General features: G+C 33.7%; 4 protein-coding genes across 6 annotated transcripts; 2 read left to right on the forward strand and 2 right to left on the reverse strand.

The window, feature by feature from the left end:
- The first annotated feature begins 466 nt into the window (after positions 1 to 466).
- Positions 467 to 3,210, forward strand: LOC107908577 (squalene monooxygenase SE1). Its single transcript, XM_016835792.2, has 8 exons — positions 467 to 807; positions 891 to 1,002; positions 1,349 to 1,523; positions 1,604 to 1,772; positions 1,852 to 2,070; positions 2,160 to 2,435; positions 2,527 to 2,805; positions 2,898 to 3,210. The coding sequence occupies exons 1-8, from the start codon at positions 598 to 600 to the stop codon at positions 3,000 to 3,002; spliced, it is 1,545 nt and encodes a 514-aa protein (XP_016691281.2). The 5' UTR covers positions 467 to 597; the 3' UTR covers positions 3,003 to 3,210.
- Positions 3,211 to 3,271: 61 nt separating this feature from the next.
- Positions 3,272 to 6,897, reverse strand: LOC107908578 (LL-diaminopimelate aminotransferase, chloroplastic). Of its 2 annotated transcripts, none has more exons than XM_016835794.2 (10): positions 6,652 to 6,897; positions 6,427 to 6,503; positions 6,148 to 6,215; positions 5,843 to 5,959; positions 5,611 to 5,673; positions 5,268 to 5,372; positions 5,125 to 5,175; positions 4,181 to 4,501; positions 3,890 to 4,096; positions 3,272 to 3,813 (listed from the first exon to the last, which is right to left on the reverse strand). In XM_016835794.2, the coding sequence occupies exons 1-10, from the start codon at positions 6,732 to 6,734 to the stop codon at positions 3,520 to 3,522; spliced, it is 1,386 nt and encodes a 461-aa protein (XP_016691283.1). In that variant the 5' UTR covers positions 6,735 to 6,897; the 3' UTR covers positions 3,272 to 3,519. The 2 variants fall into 2 exon arrangements, with proteins under 2 accessions (XP_016691283.1, XP_016691282.1); XM_016835793.2 differs by having other exon boundaries at positions 6,427 to 6,506; positions 6,652 to 6,862.
- A 142-nt stretch (positions 6,898 to 7,039) lies between these two features.
- On the forward strand, positions 7,040 to 8,970 carry LOC107908579 (protein FAM133). The gene is made up of 4 exons (XM_016835795.2): positions 7,040 to 7,205; positions 7,640 to 7,813; positions 8,117 to 8,387; positions 8,471 to 8,970. The coding sequence occupies exons 2-4, from the start codon at positions 7,645 to 7,647 to the stop codon at positions 8,787 to 8,789; spliced, it is 759 nt and encodes a 252-aa protein (XP_016691284.2). The 5' UTR covers positions 7,040 to 7,205; positions 7,640 to 7,644; the 3' UTR covers positions 8,790 to 8,970.
- Positions 8,971 to 10,532: 1,562 nt separating this feature from the next.
- On the reverse strand, positions 10,533 to 13,952 carry LOC107908576 (DUF21 domain-containing protein At2g14520). Of its 2 annotated transcripts, XM_016835790.2 has the most exons (11): positions 13,408 to 13,952; positions 13,129 to 13,205; positions 12,940 to 13,023; positions 12,599 to 12,712; positions 12,437 to 12,523; positions 12,094 to 12,233; positions 11,916 to 12,003; positions 11,558 to 11,631; positions 11,300 to 11,424; positions 10,894 to 11,159; positions 10,533 to 10,807 (listed from the first exon to the last, which is right to left on the reverse strand). In XM_016835790.2, the coding sequence occupies exons 1-11, from the start codon at positions 13,583 to 13,585 to the stop codon at positions 10,763 to 10,765; spliced, it is 1,278 nt and encodes a 425-aa protein (XP_016691279.1). In that variant the 5' UTR covers positions 13,586 to 13,952; the 3' UTR covers positions 10,533 to 10,762. The 2 variants fall into 2 exon arrangements, with proteins under 2 accessions (XP_016691279.1, XP_016691280.1); XM_016835791.2 differs by lacking the exon at positions 13,129 to 13,205 and having other exon boundaries at positions 13,408 to 13,929.
- Positions 13,953 to 17,804: the final 3,852 nt, after the last annotated feature.

Below are 17,804 nucleotides of genomic sequence, written 5' to 3' on the forward strand. Positions count from 1 at the left end.
TAAGAGATTAAATGGTAAAAATACCATGGAGGCCCTTGTATTAGAAGTCGGCTTGCATTTTGTTGTCTCTACTAAAAAATGGACAAATTAATCCCCGTATATTAGATCAAATACCAAACCAATCCTTCTATTAAAAGTTCCATCAACTTTTTACTGTTAAAAACTAGTCTTTGTACATTAGCATTTCGTTAGCTACGCCATTTTTAACAGTAGAAATAGATGGAATTTTTAATAGAAATGACCATTTTACTCTTTGATCTAACGTACAGGGACTGATTTATTTATTTTTTGAGTAAAAGGAGCAAAATGCGATCTGACTTCTAATACAGGGGCTTTTGTGGTAGTTTTACCGAGATTAAATATATATTATGGATACCTAGCAAACTGGAATTAAAAGGTCTCAAAGTTTGGCAGTAATAATAGCGTTCTAAAATCACAACAAAACATAAAACAGAACCTTCGTTGAACTTTAAAACACAAAAAAACTTCATAAATTCAGACAGTTTTACATTTCATTATATATATATATATAAAAAGTACCCTCAGCTACCTTATTCCCTCACTAATTAAATCATTCATTGTTCATCTTATAATATCATGGCTTACGAATATATATTTGGAATCTTTGCCTGTTTTCTTGGTTTTGTTTTGTTTTATTACAATACAAGAACCAACAAAACGGCGGCCGCGACAGCGTCAACGGTGGTTTCGGCCCGTAATGGTGAGGTTACTGAGGGTACTGCAACTGATATTATTATTGTTGGTGCTGGTGTTGCTGGTGCAGCTCTTGCTTATACACTTGGAAAGGTCCTTACATCACTTATTTCACCCTGTTGTAACATGTTTTCAATGGTAACATGTTTTCTTTTTCGGTTTATTGTACGATTCAGGACGGACGGCGAGTACGTGTGATCGAAAGGGACTTAAATGAACCCGATAGGATTGTTGGTGAACTTTTACAACCAGGGGGATATCTTAAATTGATTGAATTAGGCCTTGAAGGTATCCGAGAACGTCATGTCGGTTGTTGTGAGGTAAAAGTATCATAAATGTTCTTCTATTAGAAGTCAGATTGTATTTCGTCCCTTGTACGTCAGAATGGACACGTTTATTCTGTCAGCCATGTCAGTTTTTAACAATAAAAATGGATAAAAATTTTAACAAAAATGACCAATTTGCTCTTTGATCTAACATACAATGACTAATATGTCTATTTTTTTAGTAAAAGGGACAAAACGCAATCTGACTATTAGTACAAGAGTCTCTATGATACTTTTACGTTGTTGTGATCTTTGCTCTCTCTTTCTCTCCTTTTTTGGGTATTTAACATTGGCCTTTGGTGTTGTAGATTGCGTAGATGAGATTGATGCTCAACGAGTTTTCGGGTACGCTTTGTTCAAAGATGGAAAGAATACGAAGTTGTCTTATCCTTTGGAAAATTTCCATTCCGATGTTGCCGGACGAAGCTTTCATAACGGACGTTTCATTCAAAGGATGCGCCACAAAGCGGCTTCTCTTCCCAAGTAATAACGCTCTCTTATGTTATTCCAACTTTTCATTTTTTTTTTTAATATTCATATAAGATACACGTATTCATATACAGTGTGAGTTTAGAACAAGGGAGTGTCACATCTCTAATAGAAGAAAAAGGGACTGTTAAAGGAATTCAATACAAAACTAAGGATGGTCAAGAATTTATGGCCTATGCTCCCCTTACGATCGTATGCGACGGTGGTTTCTCAAATTTACGACGCTCTCTCTCTAATCCAAAGGTTAAGAATTTTTTGTTCGAATCTTGTTTAAATCAAGCACTTGATCGATGATGTAACGATATTCGGTTTTTTCGTTTAGGTCGATGTACCTTCTTGTTTCGTCGGTTTGATTCTCGAGAATTGCGAGCTTCCGCATGCGAATCATGGACATGTTATAATAGCAGACCCTTCGCCTATCTTATTTTACCCTATTAGCAGCACTGAGATTCGTTGCTTGGTCGACGTACCCGGCCAAAAAGTACCTTCGGTTTCCAATGGTGAGATGGCTCATTACTTAAAAACAATGGTGGCTCCCCAGGTAACTCGGAGTTAGTTTATGTTCCGGTAAGTATGTTTCGAATCCCTAGGAACATTTAACTGATATTTTGGTCCAATTATGCATGTCAGATTCCTCCACAACTATACACGGCGTTTATCACTGCGGTCAACAAGGGAAACATAAGAACCATGACGAATAGAAGTATGCCAGCGGCTCCACAACCAACCCCGGGTGCACTTTTACTCGGTGATGCATTCAATATGCGACATCCTTTAACTGGAGGAGGAATGACTGTTGCTTTATCCGATATTGTTCTCTTAAGGGATCTTTTAAGACCACTCCATAATCTTCATGATGCATCTGCTCTTTGTAGATATCTCGAATCGTTTTACACCTTACGAAAGGTAAACTTCGAACATATTCTTAAAAATTCATATAATCAAAGCAAGTAAACACTTACTGGATGGTATCGGCATCGGTTTTTATGACCTGCAGCCAGTGGCATCTACAATAAACACATTGGCTGGTGCTTTATACAAGGTATTTAGTGCCTCAGCTGATAAAGCAAGGGAGGAAATGAGGGAAGCATGTTTCGATTATTTGAGCTTAGGAGGTGCATTTTCCGAGGGACCGATATCTCTACTCTCCGGTCTAAACCCGCATCCTATAAGCCTAGTGCTACATTTCTTCGCCGTGGCAATATACGGTGTTGGCCGTTTGTTACTTCCATTTCCTTCTCCCACACGCATCTGGACTGGGGCTCGATTGATTTCGGTTGGCATCTAATCTATCTTCTTGTTTCTTTTACGAATCGTGTTTCACCACAATCCATGATGTTTTTTGCTTATAATAATCCGTATTTTCAGGGTGCATCGGGCATCATCTTCCCTATTATCCGAGCTGAAGGAGTTAGACAAATGTTTTTCCCTGCAACTGTGCCTGCATATTACAGAGCTCCTCCAGTTGATTAATTTGAAGAACAATGGAAAATTTCAGAGCAAACCAAGCTTTATTTTCCTACCTACCAAACACTGAGTTGGAAAATTTGTCACATTCTTTTAATACTTTTTTCTAGCTAAGAAACTAAAACAAATGTCCAATAGGAATTATGTAAGCTATTATTTCAGAGAATTCACATTATATTACTTTCATAATATATCAAAATTGGCATTACCAATACCTGTGATCTAATACTGCCATCTGCTTTAATAAACAAGATTTTCATGGAAAATCATGATACTTCCATGGAAAAATCGAGATTTTTCTTCCTTATTTGCTTGGCGAATACAGGCGGTTATTTATATAAATAAAAAGGTAGTTTTCAGTGAATGTTATAGGATAAATAAGAAGCATTACTAGTCTTTTCTAAGCATAGAATCTGACGAGATATTCCGAGCAATATTACAGAATTGAGAACAAAAATCATAGAAGCATACGGCCTTTGGTCTCCGGTCTGAAACCGAGGTAACCGGTCAAATGCTATTAGATTCAATTGTAAAGCTGCTCGAATCTTCTGCAAGCTTCCAAGACATTCTCCCTGTGACCAAATGCGCTGACTCTGATGAAACCCTCACCGCCAGGTCCGAAACCACTTCCAGGCGTAGTAACAATGTGGGTCTTCTCGAGTATTTCGCTGAACACATCCCATGAGTTACGGCCAGGGAAGTGAACCCACACGTATGGTGCATTCTTTCCTCCATATACTTTAAACCCAAGCGAGTTGAATGTTTCTACTATAATTTTGGTGTTTTCTTTATAGAAGCCGATCACCTCTTGCATGGCCTACGAAGAAACAAAACCCAAAATCAGGAGTTTTACTCTTGCATGCTTTGACAATAAAGCGGGCAAGGACACTAACCTCGAGCCCTTCGGGTGAAAGGCAAGCCAAGCCACCAGCTTGGGCAATATTAGATGCACCGTTAAAGCAAGTACAAATGATACGGTTGAAGTCTTTGGCAACAGGGAATCCATCTGAGAACAGAAGCTGTTTTGGAACAACAGTCCAACCAAGACGAACCCCAGTAAACCCAGCATACTTACTAAAAGAAGATGTTTCAATTGCAACCTACAATATCGAATAAGGAAATTTACACATCAATTGTATATTTATCCTTTAGTTCTCTAGATAACAAGCAGGGGTGAAGGGAACCTCTTTTGCTCCGGGAATTTCAAAGATAGAACGAGGGTTATCGTCTGACATATACATAGCATATGCAGAATCATAGACTATGATAGACCCATTGTCCTTCGCAAACTTAACCAATCGAGTCAATTGCTCTCGTGTTGCAGCAGCACCAGTAGGATTGTTTGGTGAACAGAAGAATATGATATCAGTTCTAGCAACTTTGGATAAATCAGGAAAGAATCCATTCTCGGGTGTACACCTCATATACTCGATATTTCCATACTTCTCAACATCTTTTTGAAACTGTCCAGTCTGACCCATGATAACGCTGGAATCTACGTAAGCCTGCATTGAATAGCAAAAATTATAGAGACACAAGAAGCTATTTCTTTTACAGCTAAATGTTTCTCTTCCCCACATTCCGTTATTATTATTTGTTTTCCACAGGTCTACCTAGGTCAAATAAACAAACTAAAAAGGCGTTCATGGTAAGAAAAACCATGGAGGCCCTTGGACAAAAAGTCATTGCATTTTGCCCCCTCTATTAAAAAAATGGACAAATTAGTACTTGTACATTAGATCAAAGAGCAAATTGAACTTTCTGTTAAAAATTCCATCCATTTCAACTATTAAAAACGGGTCACTATTTGTCAGCATGAGGTACACATGACATGCCACGTGTCAATATCTAGTTATTCCTACAACCTCGCCAGTTTTTAATAATACAAATAGATGAAATTTTTAATAGAAAATATCAATTTGCTCTTTGATTTACTATACAGGTACTAATTTGCCCATTTTTTTAGTAGAGGAAAAATACAATCTAACTCTTAATACAGGGGCCTCCATGGTACTTTTACCATCGTTCATTGAAGCTTCATACACCAGGGAACCAGACCAACTAAACATGACATGAAAAAAGTAGATTGAAAAAGATTTGACATATTAAGACAACAAAGAAAAGTTACCGGGTATGACGGGTCTTGCACTGCCATTGTGACACTAGATCCAAAAACAACCTGGCCAAAAGCAAAACCGCAACCCCCAAGATTATTTCGGATAGACAAGTTAAAATACTAATAATAAAAGAAATCTCACAACTAAATCAAACCTGAAGGCGAGATATGTCACATTTAGCACCATCTGAGACAAAAATATCATCATCCTCAATGCCAAGGTTGCGATAGAATGTTGAAGCAAGTGCAGCTCTCAATGCCTGCACAAATTAACATTAAGGTTGTATTTTGAAACTTAATATTTCACGTCTAAACATAATAAATGCCATTTATAACACTAGTGAACTTATTTATAGTCCCAATTAAATCCAATTGGGGCCTTTAATTTGTGGTTTGAAAATAATTTATGCGTACTACTAATAAAACCAAACCATAACTTCATTAATGAGCTTCAACTTTGAAGTATACAATTTACGATAAAGACTCAAAACGGCATACCTTTTCACCTTGTTCAGCTCCATAACCACTGTAACCCTCCAGCGTAGACAATGCATGAGACCTCTGCCAAATAGAAAATAATTCAAATGAATATCAGACCCTACTTGTAAATGTATTTTTCTTTAACCCTATTACATAAGCTTGAATAGATTTTGATGATAGAAGTGAGAAACCTCAGGTAGAAACCAATATTTAGCCGTAAATTGACAAAAAAAAAACAAGGAATACTTACCTTAGACATTGCAGACGTAATAACATCTGGAATAGGTTCAGTAGTATCACCGATTCCAAGGCTTATCACTTGTGCATTCGGGTACTTGAGCAAGTGTGCAGCCCTTCTCCTGGCAACCTATTACAAAAATATTAAAAAAGTACACTCAAGAGCAAATAAATGGAACTCGAGAAAACCGACTGAGCAAACCATGTCTTCTTATAAAAACCAATGGCAAACATAATCAGTATCTTGAGGGAAAAGTTTATATATAACATCAATGACAACAAAGAAAAGCATTAGACACAATGAGAAATGACACGGACCTCTGGAAACAGGTAACCAGCTTGAAGCTTAGCTATGTTCGCATTGCGAGAAACTTTAGTTTTGTAAGCTTCAAAACAAACAGAAACCCTAATTCAGTCATAAAATTATTCAAGTTTAAAAGCACTTAATGAAAATTAAGTCATTTGTGCAACTACTCATGAATTGAACAGTTTGTTCTCAGTAACATTACCAACTCAACTAGCTTTAAAACAACAAAAATTAAAGTATTAACATACCAAAAAAAAGCAATAATAATGAAAAGTTATAAGAATGATCACCATTTTGTTGTTCCTGAGGAGTGGCAACACATTTAACTATATTGATGTTTTTCAATGGAACTGAAACACTCTGGGTTCTGCAGCATTGTACCAATAAATAAAAACCCAACAAAAGAAATTAAAAAATAAAATAAGAACATTGTTTAATGATAAAATGAAAGAGAACTGGGTTTTTTGTTTTCTCAGAAACCAAACAGAAGAAAATCAAAAGGGAAAAAATAGTACCTTGAATTGAAACTGGTTGGAGCCAAGAAAGTAGATGAAGATGAAGAAATCATTGAAGTTGATAGATTGTTCATCAGAGACATTTTCAGATTTTTCCCCCTTTTTTTTCCCTCCGAAATTAATGGAAAAAGCTGCTTCTTTTTTATGCGGCCAAATAACCACAAATGTGATGCCTTCACGATTATAGGCCGAAGCTGATATTAAACCCTAACGGGCTAACCCTAATAATTGGGCTCTTCGAGAGTCAACGTAGTCAAAATTAATTACTTTCACGCACCTTATACCACGTCATGTAGGGCCCAATTTTTGTCTTGTTATTATCCGACGTGGAGGACACCCTTCCCACGCGAAATAAAGGAAAATAACATTTACGCGCTAATTTTAAAATAAATAAATATATACATACTATTTAGGAAAAGTGAAAAAGCCTTCACCTTCAATCCAGAATAAATTTTGGATTAGGGTTTTCGATTTCAAAGGAGAAAAGCGGTGTGGTTGCTTAAATTGATCCGGATTTTCACTTTGGATTTCGCATTAGCCGTTTAATTGATTGGGTAAGTTTACTGATTTTATTGTTTTTGATGTTTATTTTGCTTAGAAATCTTATTGTTCAAGTTGTTTGTGAGGCAAAAAAAACGGGGTTTTAATTTCATTTTTGGGGGCTTTTCGATATGAACTGCTGGTTTTTAATTGGGTTTTGAGGATAATGAAAAAGGGATTTTTTTTTCCTGTGCCGATGCGTGTCGATTAGGATAAATGTATTGAACTATGGCTTGGATAATTAAAATTTTATGTTGTTTATATTTGGTGTTGGGGCTGTTAGTCTTCCATGCTAAAATCTCTGGGTTTTCTTTGGAGAAATCAAGAGAGCCTAGTTTTCATATTTGATCATAGCTTTTTAATGGGTATTGATAGTTTTTTTTGTTCAAATTTGTGTTTTCCATGAGAAATCTGTTAAAGTCATCTGGGTTTTAATATGCTATTGCAGCTTAAATGGATTTGGAAACTGAAAACAGAATAGCAGCTATTCTGTTAAAAGAGGCAGCCGAACTGAAACGGCAAGCGGACAAGGAAGGTGTTCATGTTTATCTTCAGCAGCCAAAAGTAAGGGGTCGGCCAAATTCGCGCTTCCTCACCGCTACTGTGCTTGGTGTACAGCAAGGTTTGTTATCCCATTCTTCTATTAAGCTTGCATTTTCTAATAGTAGAGCGAGTTTAGGTTAAGGTTAGTAGCAACAGTGACTAGTTTTATGAATTCTCATAAATTCGAATACGAGTGTATGAAAGAACTGAGGGATCTTTTACATACCTTAAACTAATGATGATTAGGTTCTCCTTGAAAGCACAAGTATGGTACACGTGAATCTAATTGATTAGTAGAAAATAAGATGGCAGTTTCCCCTTTTGGATTTTATTGCTAATGCATGTATGCTGTGTGTGCTTGTTTCTTTCCCTTCTTTCTCAGCTAACCGAGCTGTTGAAGTGAATGAGATGTGGCGAGTTCGACAAAAGGAGCTTGAATTAAACGATAGGCTAAAAGGAAGATCAAAAAAAGATACCAGCCACAGCAGGAGTTATGGGGACACTAGCAATTCCTCCAGAAGAACCAGTGGGAAGCATGAGAGTGATTTTAGTGCTTCATGCTCATCAAGCAAGAGACCAGCCAAGAGTTCTCGTTCAATGGAAGATGATGAAGGTCTAAGAGATGAAGAGATCGAGGAATTTCTTCAGTCAAGGTTTGTACCTTTAACCAGTTGTAATTTTATCCCCAGCATTCATATGGAAAACTGACTGACACAAACCTGTTTTATGATGACAGAGTGAAGCGCGGTCGAGGTTCTATAGGTTCAAGGATGGATGAAACAGGACCTTACCTACCCACCGACTCTCCAGGAATGCCGTCAACGGACCCCATTATAAGGGAACATCGTGTCACATTAGGTCCCAAGAAACCACCTTCACTGAAATCCGAGGAATCTTCTTCCGATGAGGAAGTTCGAGAACATAGACGGAAGAAAGAAAAAGACCATTCTAAGAGCTCAGATAAGAAGCATAGAAGGAAGCATAAATCTAAAGAAAAATATATAGATAAGAAAAAGAAGATGAAGGAAGAAAAAAGAAGTAAACATCGGAAGTGAGTAATATAAAGGTTTTATTATCAATTTATGTACTATTTGGTGACAATCAATAGTTTATTTTTATCTAATTTTATGTACCATTTGTGGTAATAATCAATGATTGATTGTAGCTTTGTAAAATGGGTCATTCCGTGTTCTACGATGAAAATATGCATAAAAGCTGACGTTGAGGCTTTCTTTCTTTCGGCCCCCGTTTTAGACCCAATTTCATTATTACTTAGTAAACTCCTTTTTTGTTATGGATGACCGTATAATTATTTAATTTTGTAATTTTTTTCACCAATGGTAATTTCTAAATTTTTTGTAATAACAATTTTAACTCTTAATAGTTACACATTATATCAATTTAGTCTTGATATTAAACCATCTAACCCTTAGATTTTGAATCTTGTATAATTTGACTTTTTTTACTCTTCTAACCTAAAAAATTAAAAAAAAAAATTAAAAGTTCACAAAAATTTGCAACAAACGAAATACTAAAAATTTCAAGATAGTAGTTTTCATCTTTTCTTATTCCTTTTAAAATTAATCTTCAATATCACAAAAAAATCAAATTACACATAACGTTAACTTTTTTAGAATCAAAGCTAAATGATATAATTTATAAATGTTTAGGTTAAAGTTAACTATAATGCTAATTTTAAATGCTACCACCATTAGCCCACTAATAAGCGAAAAATATAAATTAAATAATTAGGTAATTATTAGATAACTAAAAAATATTTACTAATATTTAGATTATTACTAATGTAGTTTACTCAAAAAAAACATGAGCACTTAAACAAACCTATAATCGAGCTAGGCTAAATCCAAATATGGACAATGTTGAACTCGACTCAAAATTATCTTGATTAAACACAAACTCAACTCAAGATGTAAGCCCTATTTGGCAATTAGTTGATTGTTAATTGCAGTGACTGGTTTGATCAACTAATTCTATTAACTGTTTATTTAAAAGTATTTGGTAAAACTTAGTTGATAGTTGAAAGCTGATATATGTAAAGAAAAAAAAACACCAAACAAACAAACAAACAAATAAAAGCATGACACATTTCATTGTTAGGTATTTATTTGTTTATAATACTTTAGTTTTTATTAGGTGAAATTATTGAAACAAAACATTATTAACAAAGAAATAAAACATTCATTATGCAAATTAATTAGTGAATATTTTTGAATTTTAAATAAACAAATTTCTTAAGTTATTTATTTGCAAATATTAACGTTGTAGTGTATCAATATAATTGCAAACTATATTCTTAGTCATAATTATGACATGTTCTTAGTATGTAAATTAATGATAATTATGTCAAACTTCTGAACAAATTTATAGTAGCATATTTCAATTAATGTAAAGTTACATAAGGAATCATTTTACACAAATAAATCGAAAATAAATTAAGAATATATAAATATTCAAGAAATAGATGTGACAAAGAGTAATTTTTGAGCAAGCATGTGACAAAGGGAATAAAATATTTTTGATCGAACTATAAAAAAAAAACTCAAAACTCTGTTTTCCGAACACCTCATACTCAAAACTACTCAAACTTGATTAAGCTTATTTATCAATTTTTGTACCCGTAATCCAGCTTGTGTTCGAAAGATAATAACCTAATTTAATAATATAAGATATATAAAAATAAAAAATAATAATAAAACCCACAACCAATTCGAACAGCTCAAGTTGCTTGAGTTCAAACTCAACTAATAATTATCAAATTGCGAATAACTAGAACAAAATAAAATAAATTCAAGTTTTTACATTACCATACATTTATAAATGGAATGCTTGCTTTTGTCCTACTTACAAAAATATATAGTTTCCATTAACTCGAATGCCTAATGCATTTCGCATACAACCAGCATGTGTCTACAATAAGCTCTAACAAACCAAATTCTACTGCGTGCCAAACAAGAAACAACAAATAATCAGTGCCGTAGAAAAACTGTGCGACGAAGTAAGGCAAATGTCATGAGTCATCGTAGTGATGATCCGTCTCGTCAAAGATCTCCTCCTGAGAAAGGTCACATCCAAGGCAAATGTGTGAGAATCGTTTGACGGAAATGAAATCGGAAGTTAGCTAATAGTAGGAATATGTACCTGTAAAAGCTCTTCAATGACATCTTCCATTGTTATAATGCCAACAGCCTCCTCTTCTTCAGGGAGCTGTGGGAGTGGATTGCCATTTAGATGTAAGATGTCAGAATCAGTACCCTTTGACCATTTCCGGCTCCGGGAACCACTTTTAAAAGAATCATTCGAAGTGGGAAAGCTCTTCCACTTCTTCAGTGATCGTTTACGTCTTACAGCGTTTTCTTGAGGATATTTCTCACCATCAATGTCAACCTTCACTTCCGGCAAAGGGCCTATTTCAAGAGAGGAACAAATAGATAAAGACGAATATAAAGCAATAGAGAATTATGCATTATAAACAAGTTTCCATGGACGGGTAACTGGTATAAGTGGAAATTCAGTGAGAATATTCTAATAAGAGGGTGATACTTACTCCTAGATGAGTTGCTAGAAGGCGGCTGGTCTGTCTTGTTGCACTGTCTTACAACAACGGCCATATGGCTATGACCTTTTTGAAATTCATTTAATATATCGTACAACGGTAGAGTGTCTTGAACCCTGTACCAAGCAAATATACAAATACAAATATGGAGGATCAACCAATGAGTATGGTGCAGATAGTGACATTCTTTGCAGAACGACATGAATACAAGTTGTCCATTTCTTTTAGAGTTTATTTAATATAAGATACCTTGGAATCCTTCGTATAGTGACACTCTTCACAGGAACTTCATCTTCAGGGTGGACTGTTAATAAATTCTTGACCTGTGAGATTAAAAGATAAATGGTGTTCAATAAACTACCAAAATAAAAACATTTGAAAGTAAAAGCCTAAGGAATAGGGAAACGTCAAATAAGTAACAAAATGTTAATGTTCAGAAAGGAACTCGTATAAAGGTGGTGGGATGCATTAATGATTCATGCAACCATTAGCATGGCTAACTAGAAAGCCTGTCATATCACAGAGCATCATCCAGTTGGAAACAATTACATAATAACACTCGACAAACTATAAACGATGTTAGTTTTAGCTGAAGAAAAATGATTACCAAAACAAGTCCAATAATGTTTGTAGAGTGCTCATAATAAACTGGAACTCTGCTATGTCCTTTCTCCAAAATTAAACTCATCAATTCCCTGTCCATAGCAAGGTACCTTATAAAATCTGAGGGAAATTGAGAATGATATTAAATGTCACGTTTCTTGATAATTTACAGAAAATCATACCTGTCAAGCTTGGCGTTAATATCAATAGCAAATGTTTCGGATATAGGAGTCATGGCATCTTTAGCTGTTTTCTCGGAGAGCTCAAGTGCTCCAGCTATAATTGTTGTCTCATCGTGCGTCAGTTCTCCACCTTTTCCAGCCTAATAAAGGTTCAATAGAAGGATCATAAATCTGAAAGTTACCATGAAAGAAAGCATATCCCCAAAAGGCATTGCACTTACAATGGCATTGATTTGATAAATGGAAACAACCAAGTAAATAGTAACTAGAAGAAAGCAATGTAAACAGCTGTAGATAAAAATAAAAAGCTTGTATGCAAAAACCAAGAAGTTGTTAACCAAACCTCGTTCCCGTGCAAATCTACTAGGGTTTTCAACTCGGCTCTTCGAAAAAGTGCTACATGTCCATGGCCTAGTAAAAAGTCTAACAGCTGAAGAACAGATAAGATCAGTCAAGAGAGCAATTTGCAGCATTCAAAGTGAGTATCTATAGCAACATTCATTACCTTGCTTATTGGGTATGCAACAGGAAAACAGATCCAAACAAGAACTTGAACGAATGGAGCTACAGTTGCACCAATTGCCAAACCGTATCGTGAACAGACAGATTGCGGTATTATCTGCACAAACAATTAAATTGAAAATAGGATTCAGGACATGCATAGAACTTCTTGCCTTTTTCTACTATAGTTGCTCAGCCAAAACTTTAGTAAACGATATCAAGTAACACACATCAAAATAGTCGAAACACAAAATGTCATGTTCAGGGTGTAACAAGGATTTCTATTTTCTATCTCTGCCAAGTTCGAAAGCGCTTCAGCTAATACGATCTAAGGTAGATCCTCACCTCACCAAACAGAAGAATTAAGGTCACTGAAATCAAGATAGCACCCCAAGCGGTGACCAAACTATCAAGGAAAATGGGAAGTGCCTGAAAAAAATAACAAAACAAGTTCCAAACATTAATTAAAAATTTCCAAACAAAACCATATCACAGGTCAGGCTGAAGCTGTATCTATAATATATATACATATACCTCCATTGCAGCAGCATTGCATATAAGTAGTGTACAAAGCAACAAATGCTGTTTTTTGACAACCGGCAATATTTTTTCTGTTTCAAAATGGGGGGATAAAATTAGCTTGTGTACCCTTTTATCTGACTATAATTTCACTAACCATCACTTAACTAGATGATCAAATTTCAATTGTGTCATCTAATTTTTCAGTCTAACATTCCAAATTCAAACCTCGGTCAGAAAAAGGTAAATTATTCCAATCATTCAATTAAAGAAGAAACAAATGAAAAAGAGTACCAGCATGTTTACGATCCTTGGGAGTACCGGACTTGGCAAGAACCTCAAGATCGACGAGACTCATCGACATAAGGCCCAAAGTAAGCCCCGACATCAAACCCGCGAAAAATACCAACAACACTACTATTAATATGTGAATAAAGAACTCCAATTCACAACAACTGTACTCCACCGCCATTCAAAGTTCTCTCTTTGTATAAGAAAAACAACCGTACAAATCAAGCAAAAATTAAAATAAAAACTTAGGGTTTCGTTAGAGATACGAAGAGCAAAGATGATAAAGCTCTTCCATTACGAAAGCAACATTAGCTAATAGCAAAAAAACAAAAGAGTAAAGCGAAATCCCGTCGAAAAGGATTCGGTGTAGATCATTATGGTTTTTGTGGATGAAATTGAAAGCTGAAGCTAATAAATGGGATTATAATCTAAACAGCTGTGAGTTTTTCGGTTTTCGAGCTCTATGATTAATTATTTATAGTGATGTTGAGGATGATCTTCATCTACGTGTACTGTTTACTTACAGTTTAGTGTTTTTCTTTTTCCCAAATGCAACTTAACTCGTCATTCCAATTTGAGCTTAATTAAGTTCGCGATTCATTTAAATTTAAGTATTATGATATTTAAAATAGAATTGTTTAAATTAAATCGAATTAAACCAAAAATCGATTATTTTTATTAATTTTTTAATAATTATTTAATCAAATCAGATAGACCAACTTGCAAACATTTAATAGAATTACTCGTTCATTTTTATATTAATATAACAAGTTGCTAAATACATAAAAAGAAAAATGGTCATTTAAGGCTCTAAATTCCCGGGATAAACTTAAACAAATGTTTACCTTCCTCCCGTGAAAAACAGTGTTGTTTAATGATAAATTTAGTCATTAATATTTATATATTTTGTCAAAATAATTGTAATTATATTTTTTTTTGTCAAATTAAATCCGACCCATTATCAACTCTAACTCTATTTTTCACTATAAGACAAATGAGTTAAAATTTGTAACCAAATGACAAATAATTTTGTATGGAAAAGTTAAACCAAAAGATTGCTTATATTTGACAACGTATCTACCAACCGCATATAATATGGTCGATATTACCATAAATCTATTTTTGGTAAAACCAATATTATATTACATGGTAATATTATTTTATAAGAGAAGATATTTTTGCCTTTTACCAAATGGTAAAAAAAATGTTAATTAATTGAGTTTAATTCGACTGGTATAGGCATTATTGTTAATGTAGGAGGATATGGATTCAGTATCCTCTTATCATTTTTAACATTGTATTAAAAACAAATATAATCAAAATTTGTAATGAAATTATTAAAATATATTAATTCGAGTGTAATTCGTGATGTTATAAGTATAATTTTTTTTAATTTTGTATTCCCAATTGAAGATAAGATTTGAATTTAGTCTTATTTAATAAAGATAAATATATGCATCAAAATGAGGGTTGGACCTTATCGGAAAAATAAATAAATGTTGAACAGCTACCATTGATGTCAAATTGTGTCTTGACAATCAAAGGTTATACCTTTTCTTTTACGTACTTGAATAGAGATATGCCATGATGTTGGCATTGACAAATGTAATGCATGCATACATTTTTGTCTATACCACTAAATTAAAAAAAATTGATAACATGACATTTTGATATTGTGTTCAATCATTGTTTAAAAATTAAAAATTATACAAATTTTCAAGCTATGGTATGCTACAATATTTGAGTATCAGGTATAATGTTTTATAATTGAATTAGTGGTTGAATTGATCAAACCATTGATTATTGATTCGATTGATGCTAGACAAACAATAATTAAATAAATATTTAAAAATTCATAAAAATAAAAATATTTATTGAAACAGTTTAACCCCTTCATTTAAACTAATGCATTAATCGATTATCAATTTAGCCGGTCCAACCAATAACTCTAATCATGGTCTAAAAACATGGTTGAGATCATCAACTAGTGATATCTTGATTTCAAATCAGAGTTTGAAACAGATTTGATGTCTTGTTTTATCTGACAAACAACCAAATAACATCAATTAGGTAAGCTGTCACCATTTCAGCACTGTCGAGCTTGCGGACCAACTCACATGATGTTTCAATACGACAACTGCATCAGCATTGCCTTATAATTTTCGCCTCGTCGCTTTTCATGGTATTAATATGTGTTTTCTAATCCTTACATAATTCTTTTTTATGATCTCAATCAAACTAATTTTTATGATTACAAGTTGCAAGTAAGGACTTGCCGCTCTTACAATAAAAATATTATCATTGAAGATTTTATTAGGGGGATTTCAGTAAGGTTGATTTGGATCGGATCTTAGAATTTTTTTAATTAAATACTTAGTCATGTCTATGTTGAATTTGCCAAGGCTTGGTCCATTGGAGTTCAAGCTCCAACTAGCATCAAACTTACACGAGTTGGAGCTCTCTTTTAGTGATTTAAATATATGTTTATTTTATAATTTATGTTCAAAATTCGTGATTGTTTTTTTTAATAATAATATTTTTAAAGTTTAAATTTAAATTCTTCTTTTAAAAGTGTAATATACGATGCACGAGTTTAAACTCTCTAACAAAGCCTAAATATGCTAGTAAAAAACAATTGCTCGTGGTATTCGGGAGAATCACCTCTTTTTAGCGAAAGAAGCTTCTACGTAGCTCAAAGGCAATGTGCAAAGCATGAGTAGCCAATGGCCCTAACAAATAGATTTCGCTAAGGGTTAGATTTGGGTAGTCAATACGCAACCCAAAGCTCCATTATATATATATTACGTATCGTGTTTGACCTTTGACCTTAGATATGATCAGGATATTTAGGGTGTGTTTGGATTGACGATTGAGTGTGATGCATACACTTATTTTCAAGTGTTCATGTGACTCAAATATTGACTTAAAAATCGAAAAGCATTCAAGTATCCTAATTCTTCTTATTTTCAAGTTTACTAAAAAATGACATCAAATTCGGATTTGATATTTAGTAAAGTTAAAATACATGTATTAGATTTTCAATACATAATTATCAAATGGGTAGTTGGATTTAACGTCTTAAAAATGTAGTATCAATAAATATTTAAAAGGGTTATTCTTTTCTTTTAATACGTTAGATCCAAATTATTTATACAGTAGGCACACACTTATTTACAATTTGATTCATGGGTTTTAAATATTGAGTACTAAATTATTACTAAGTTTACGTCTTAGCCACTCATCTTTTCAAAAAGTTACAAAATAGTTATTGAACTTTTCGAATGTTTTTTACTTACTTCATTGGGCTGTTAAGTTTTTTTCTTTTAAAGTTCGGTTAGCGAGCTTCAAGTGATGATTCGGCAATCGGTACGATAGATCAATACCCATTGATGAGTAAAATAACATACTATAGATCCAAGTCAATTTGACGAGTAGTGTTGGAGATCGAAGGAGAAAATTGTTTGGGTTTTAGCTCACATATTTGTGATGTTTAAAGTTGTTTCGTAAAAAAAAAATTGTAGAAAATAATGAAAATAGAAGCTTTTGATTTGTGTAGGTAATACGAACAAAAAGTATAATTCAATAACGATTTTAACAGCTTATTGATTTAAATGAAAGCTTGTAACTTTTTGAAGTGACCAAAATTTAAACTTATTAATAATTTAGTTATTATATTTATCCTTAGTTATTACTGTAACTTTACAAAGGAAAAGGAAAGAAAAGACACGAGTGCGGTAAGGTAAGCAGGGTCAGGTCCGCCATAAAAGGTTGCCGGCATTGGCTTCTGGTCATGTTGGAGCCTGAGACAAGGAATCTTCTCTGTCTCATCAACCGTGTCAACTCAGACAGAAACGGGAGTGTCATAAGAAAACTGAGTCCAAAAGTCTTAAACGCGAATTCACTGTTTACTCCTATGAAGCAATCCATAACCATTGTAATTTTAAAGGGGTTTTTCTTCTTCTATAAATGCAATGAGATCTGATTCCCGATAACATGAGTGCTTTAATTGTAAGAGCATAAAAAATAGTTATTTGGTGGCCCTTGGATTTTGTGAAGGGTAATTGATGTGATTAATGTTGTTATTGGAGCATGATTGAATTGGTAGGTTAAACTGATTTGATCGTAAATCAATTAATTTACACTGATTGAATTGAAAATTGCTTGAAACAAGTAAAAGTCGAAAGTTGAGACAAAAACTAATAATTGAATAAATTTATTATATATCTTTTATAATTTATAATTATTTATTTAATTAGTGTTTATATAACTGTTGAACCGATCAAACCGATTGAATTATGAACCAGTGGTTTGATCAGTTCAATTATTAGTTTAGTTGGTAGAATATTGTATGTGACACTCCGAGATTATATCACGTCATCACCTGAAAATTTATATAATTG

The sequence above is a fragment of the Gossypium hirsutum genome, chromosome D02, assembly GCF_007990345.1.
Source record: "Gossypium hirsutum isolate 1008001.06 chromosome D02, Gossypium_hirsutum_v2.1, whole genome shotgun sequence".
Lineage (NCBI taxonomy): Eukaryota > Viridiplantae > Streptophyta > Magnoliopsida > Malvales > Malvaceae > Gossypium > Gossypium hirsutum.

Bases quoted from the DNA above. Each gene is read 5' to 3' on its own strand.
- LOC107908576 (XM_016835790.2), bottom strand. From the start codon at position 13,585: ATGGCGGTGGAGTACAGTTGTTGTGAATTGGAGTTCTTTATTCACATA. The intron at 13,024-13,128 runs GTATATGTATAT...TATTTTTTTCAG, and splicing joins GCAATGCTGCTGCAATGGAG to GCACTTCCCATTTTCCTTGA. The intron at 12,713-12,939 runs GTGAGGATCTAC...TTGTTTGTGCAG, and splicing joins TAATTCTTCTGTTTGGTGAG to ATAATACCGCAATCTGTCTG.
- LOC107908579 (XM_016835795.2), top strand. From the start codon at position 7,645: ATGGATTTGGAAACTGAAAACAGAATAGCAGCTATTCTGTTAAAAGAG. The intron at 7,814-8,116 runs GTTTGTTATCCC...CTTCTTTCTCAG, and splicing joins TGTGCTTGGTGTACAGCAAG to CTAACCGAGCTGTTGAAGTG. The intron at 8,388-8,470 runs GTTTGTACCTTT...TTATGATGACAG, and splicing joins GAGGAATTTCTTCAGTCAAG to AGTGAAGCGCGGTCGAGGTT.
- LOC107908577 (XM_016835792.2), top strand. From the start codon at position 598: ATGGCTTACGAATATATATTTGGAATCTTTGCCTGTTTTCTTGGTTTT. The intron at 1,773-1,851 runs GTTAAGAATTTT...TTTTTCGTTTAG, and splicing joins GCTCTCTCTCTAATCCAAAG to GTCGATGTACCTTCTTGTTT. The intron at 2,806-2,897 runs GTTGGCATCTAA...CCGTATTTTCAG, and splicing joins CTGGGGCTCGATTGATTTCG to GGTGCATCGGGCATCATCTT.
- LOC107908578 (XM_016835793.2), bottom strand. From the start codon at position 6,734: ATGTCTCTGATGAACAATCTATCAACTTCAATGATTTCTTCATCTTCA. The intron at 4,097-4,180 runs GTTCCCTTCACC...TCGATATTGTAG, and splicing joins AAATTCCCGGAGCAAAAGAG to GTTGCAATTGAAACATCTTC. The intron at 3,814-3,889 runs GTTAGTGTCCTT...GTTTCTTCGTAG, and splicing joins TTTCACCCGAAGGGCTCGAG to GCCATGCAAGAGGTGATCGG.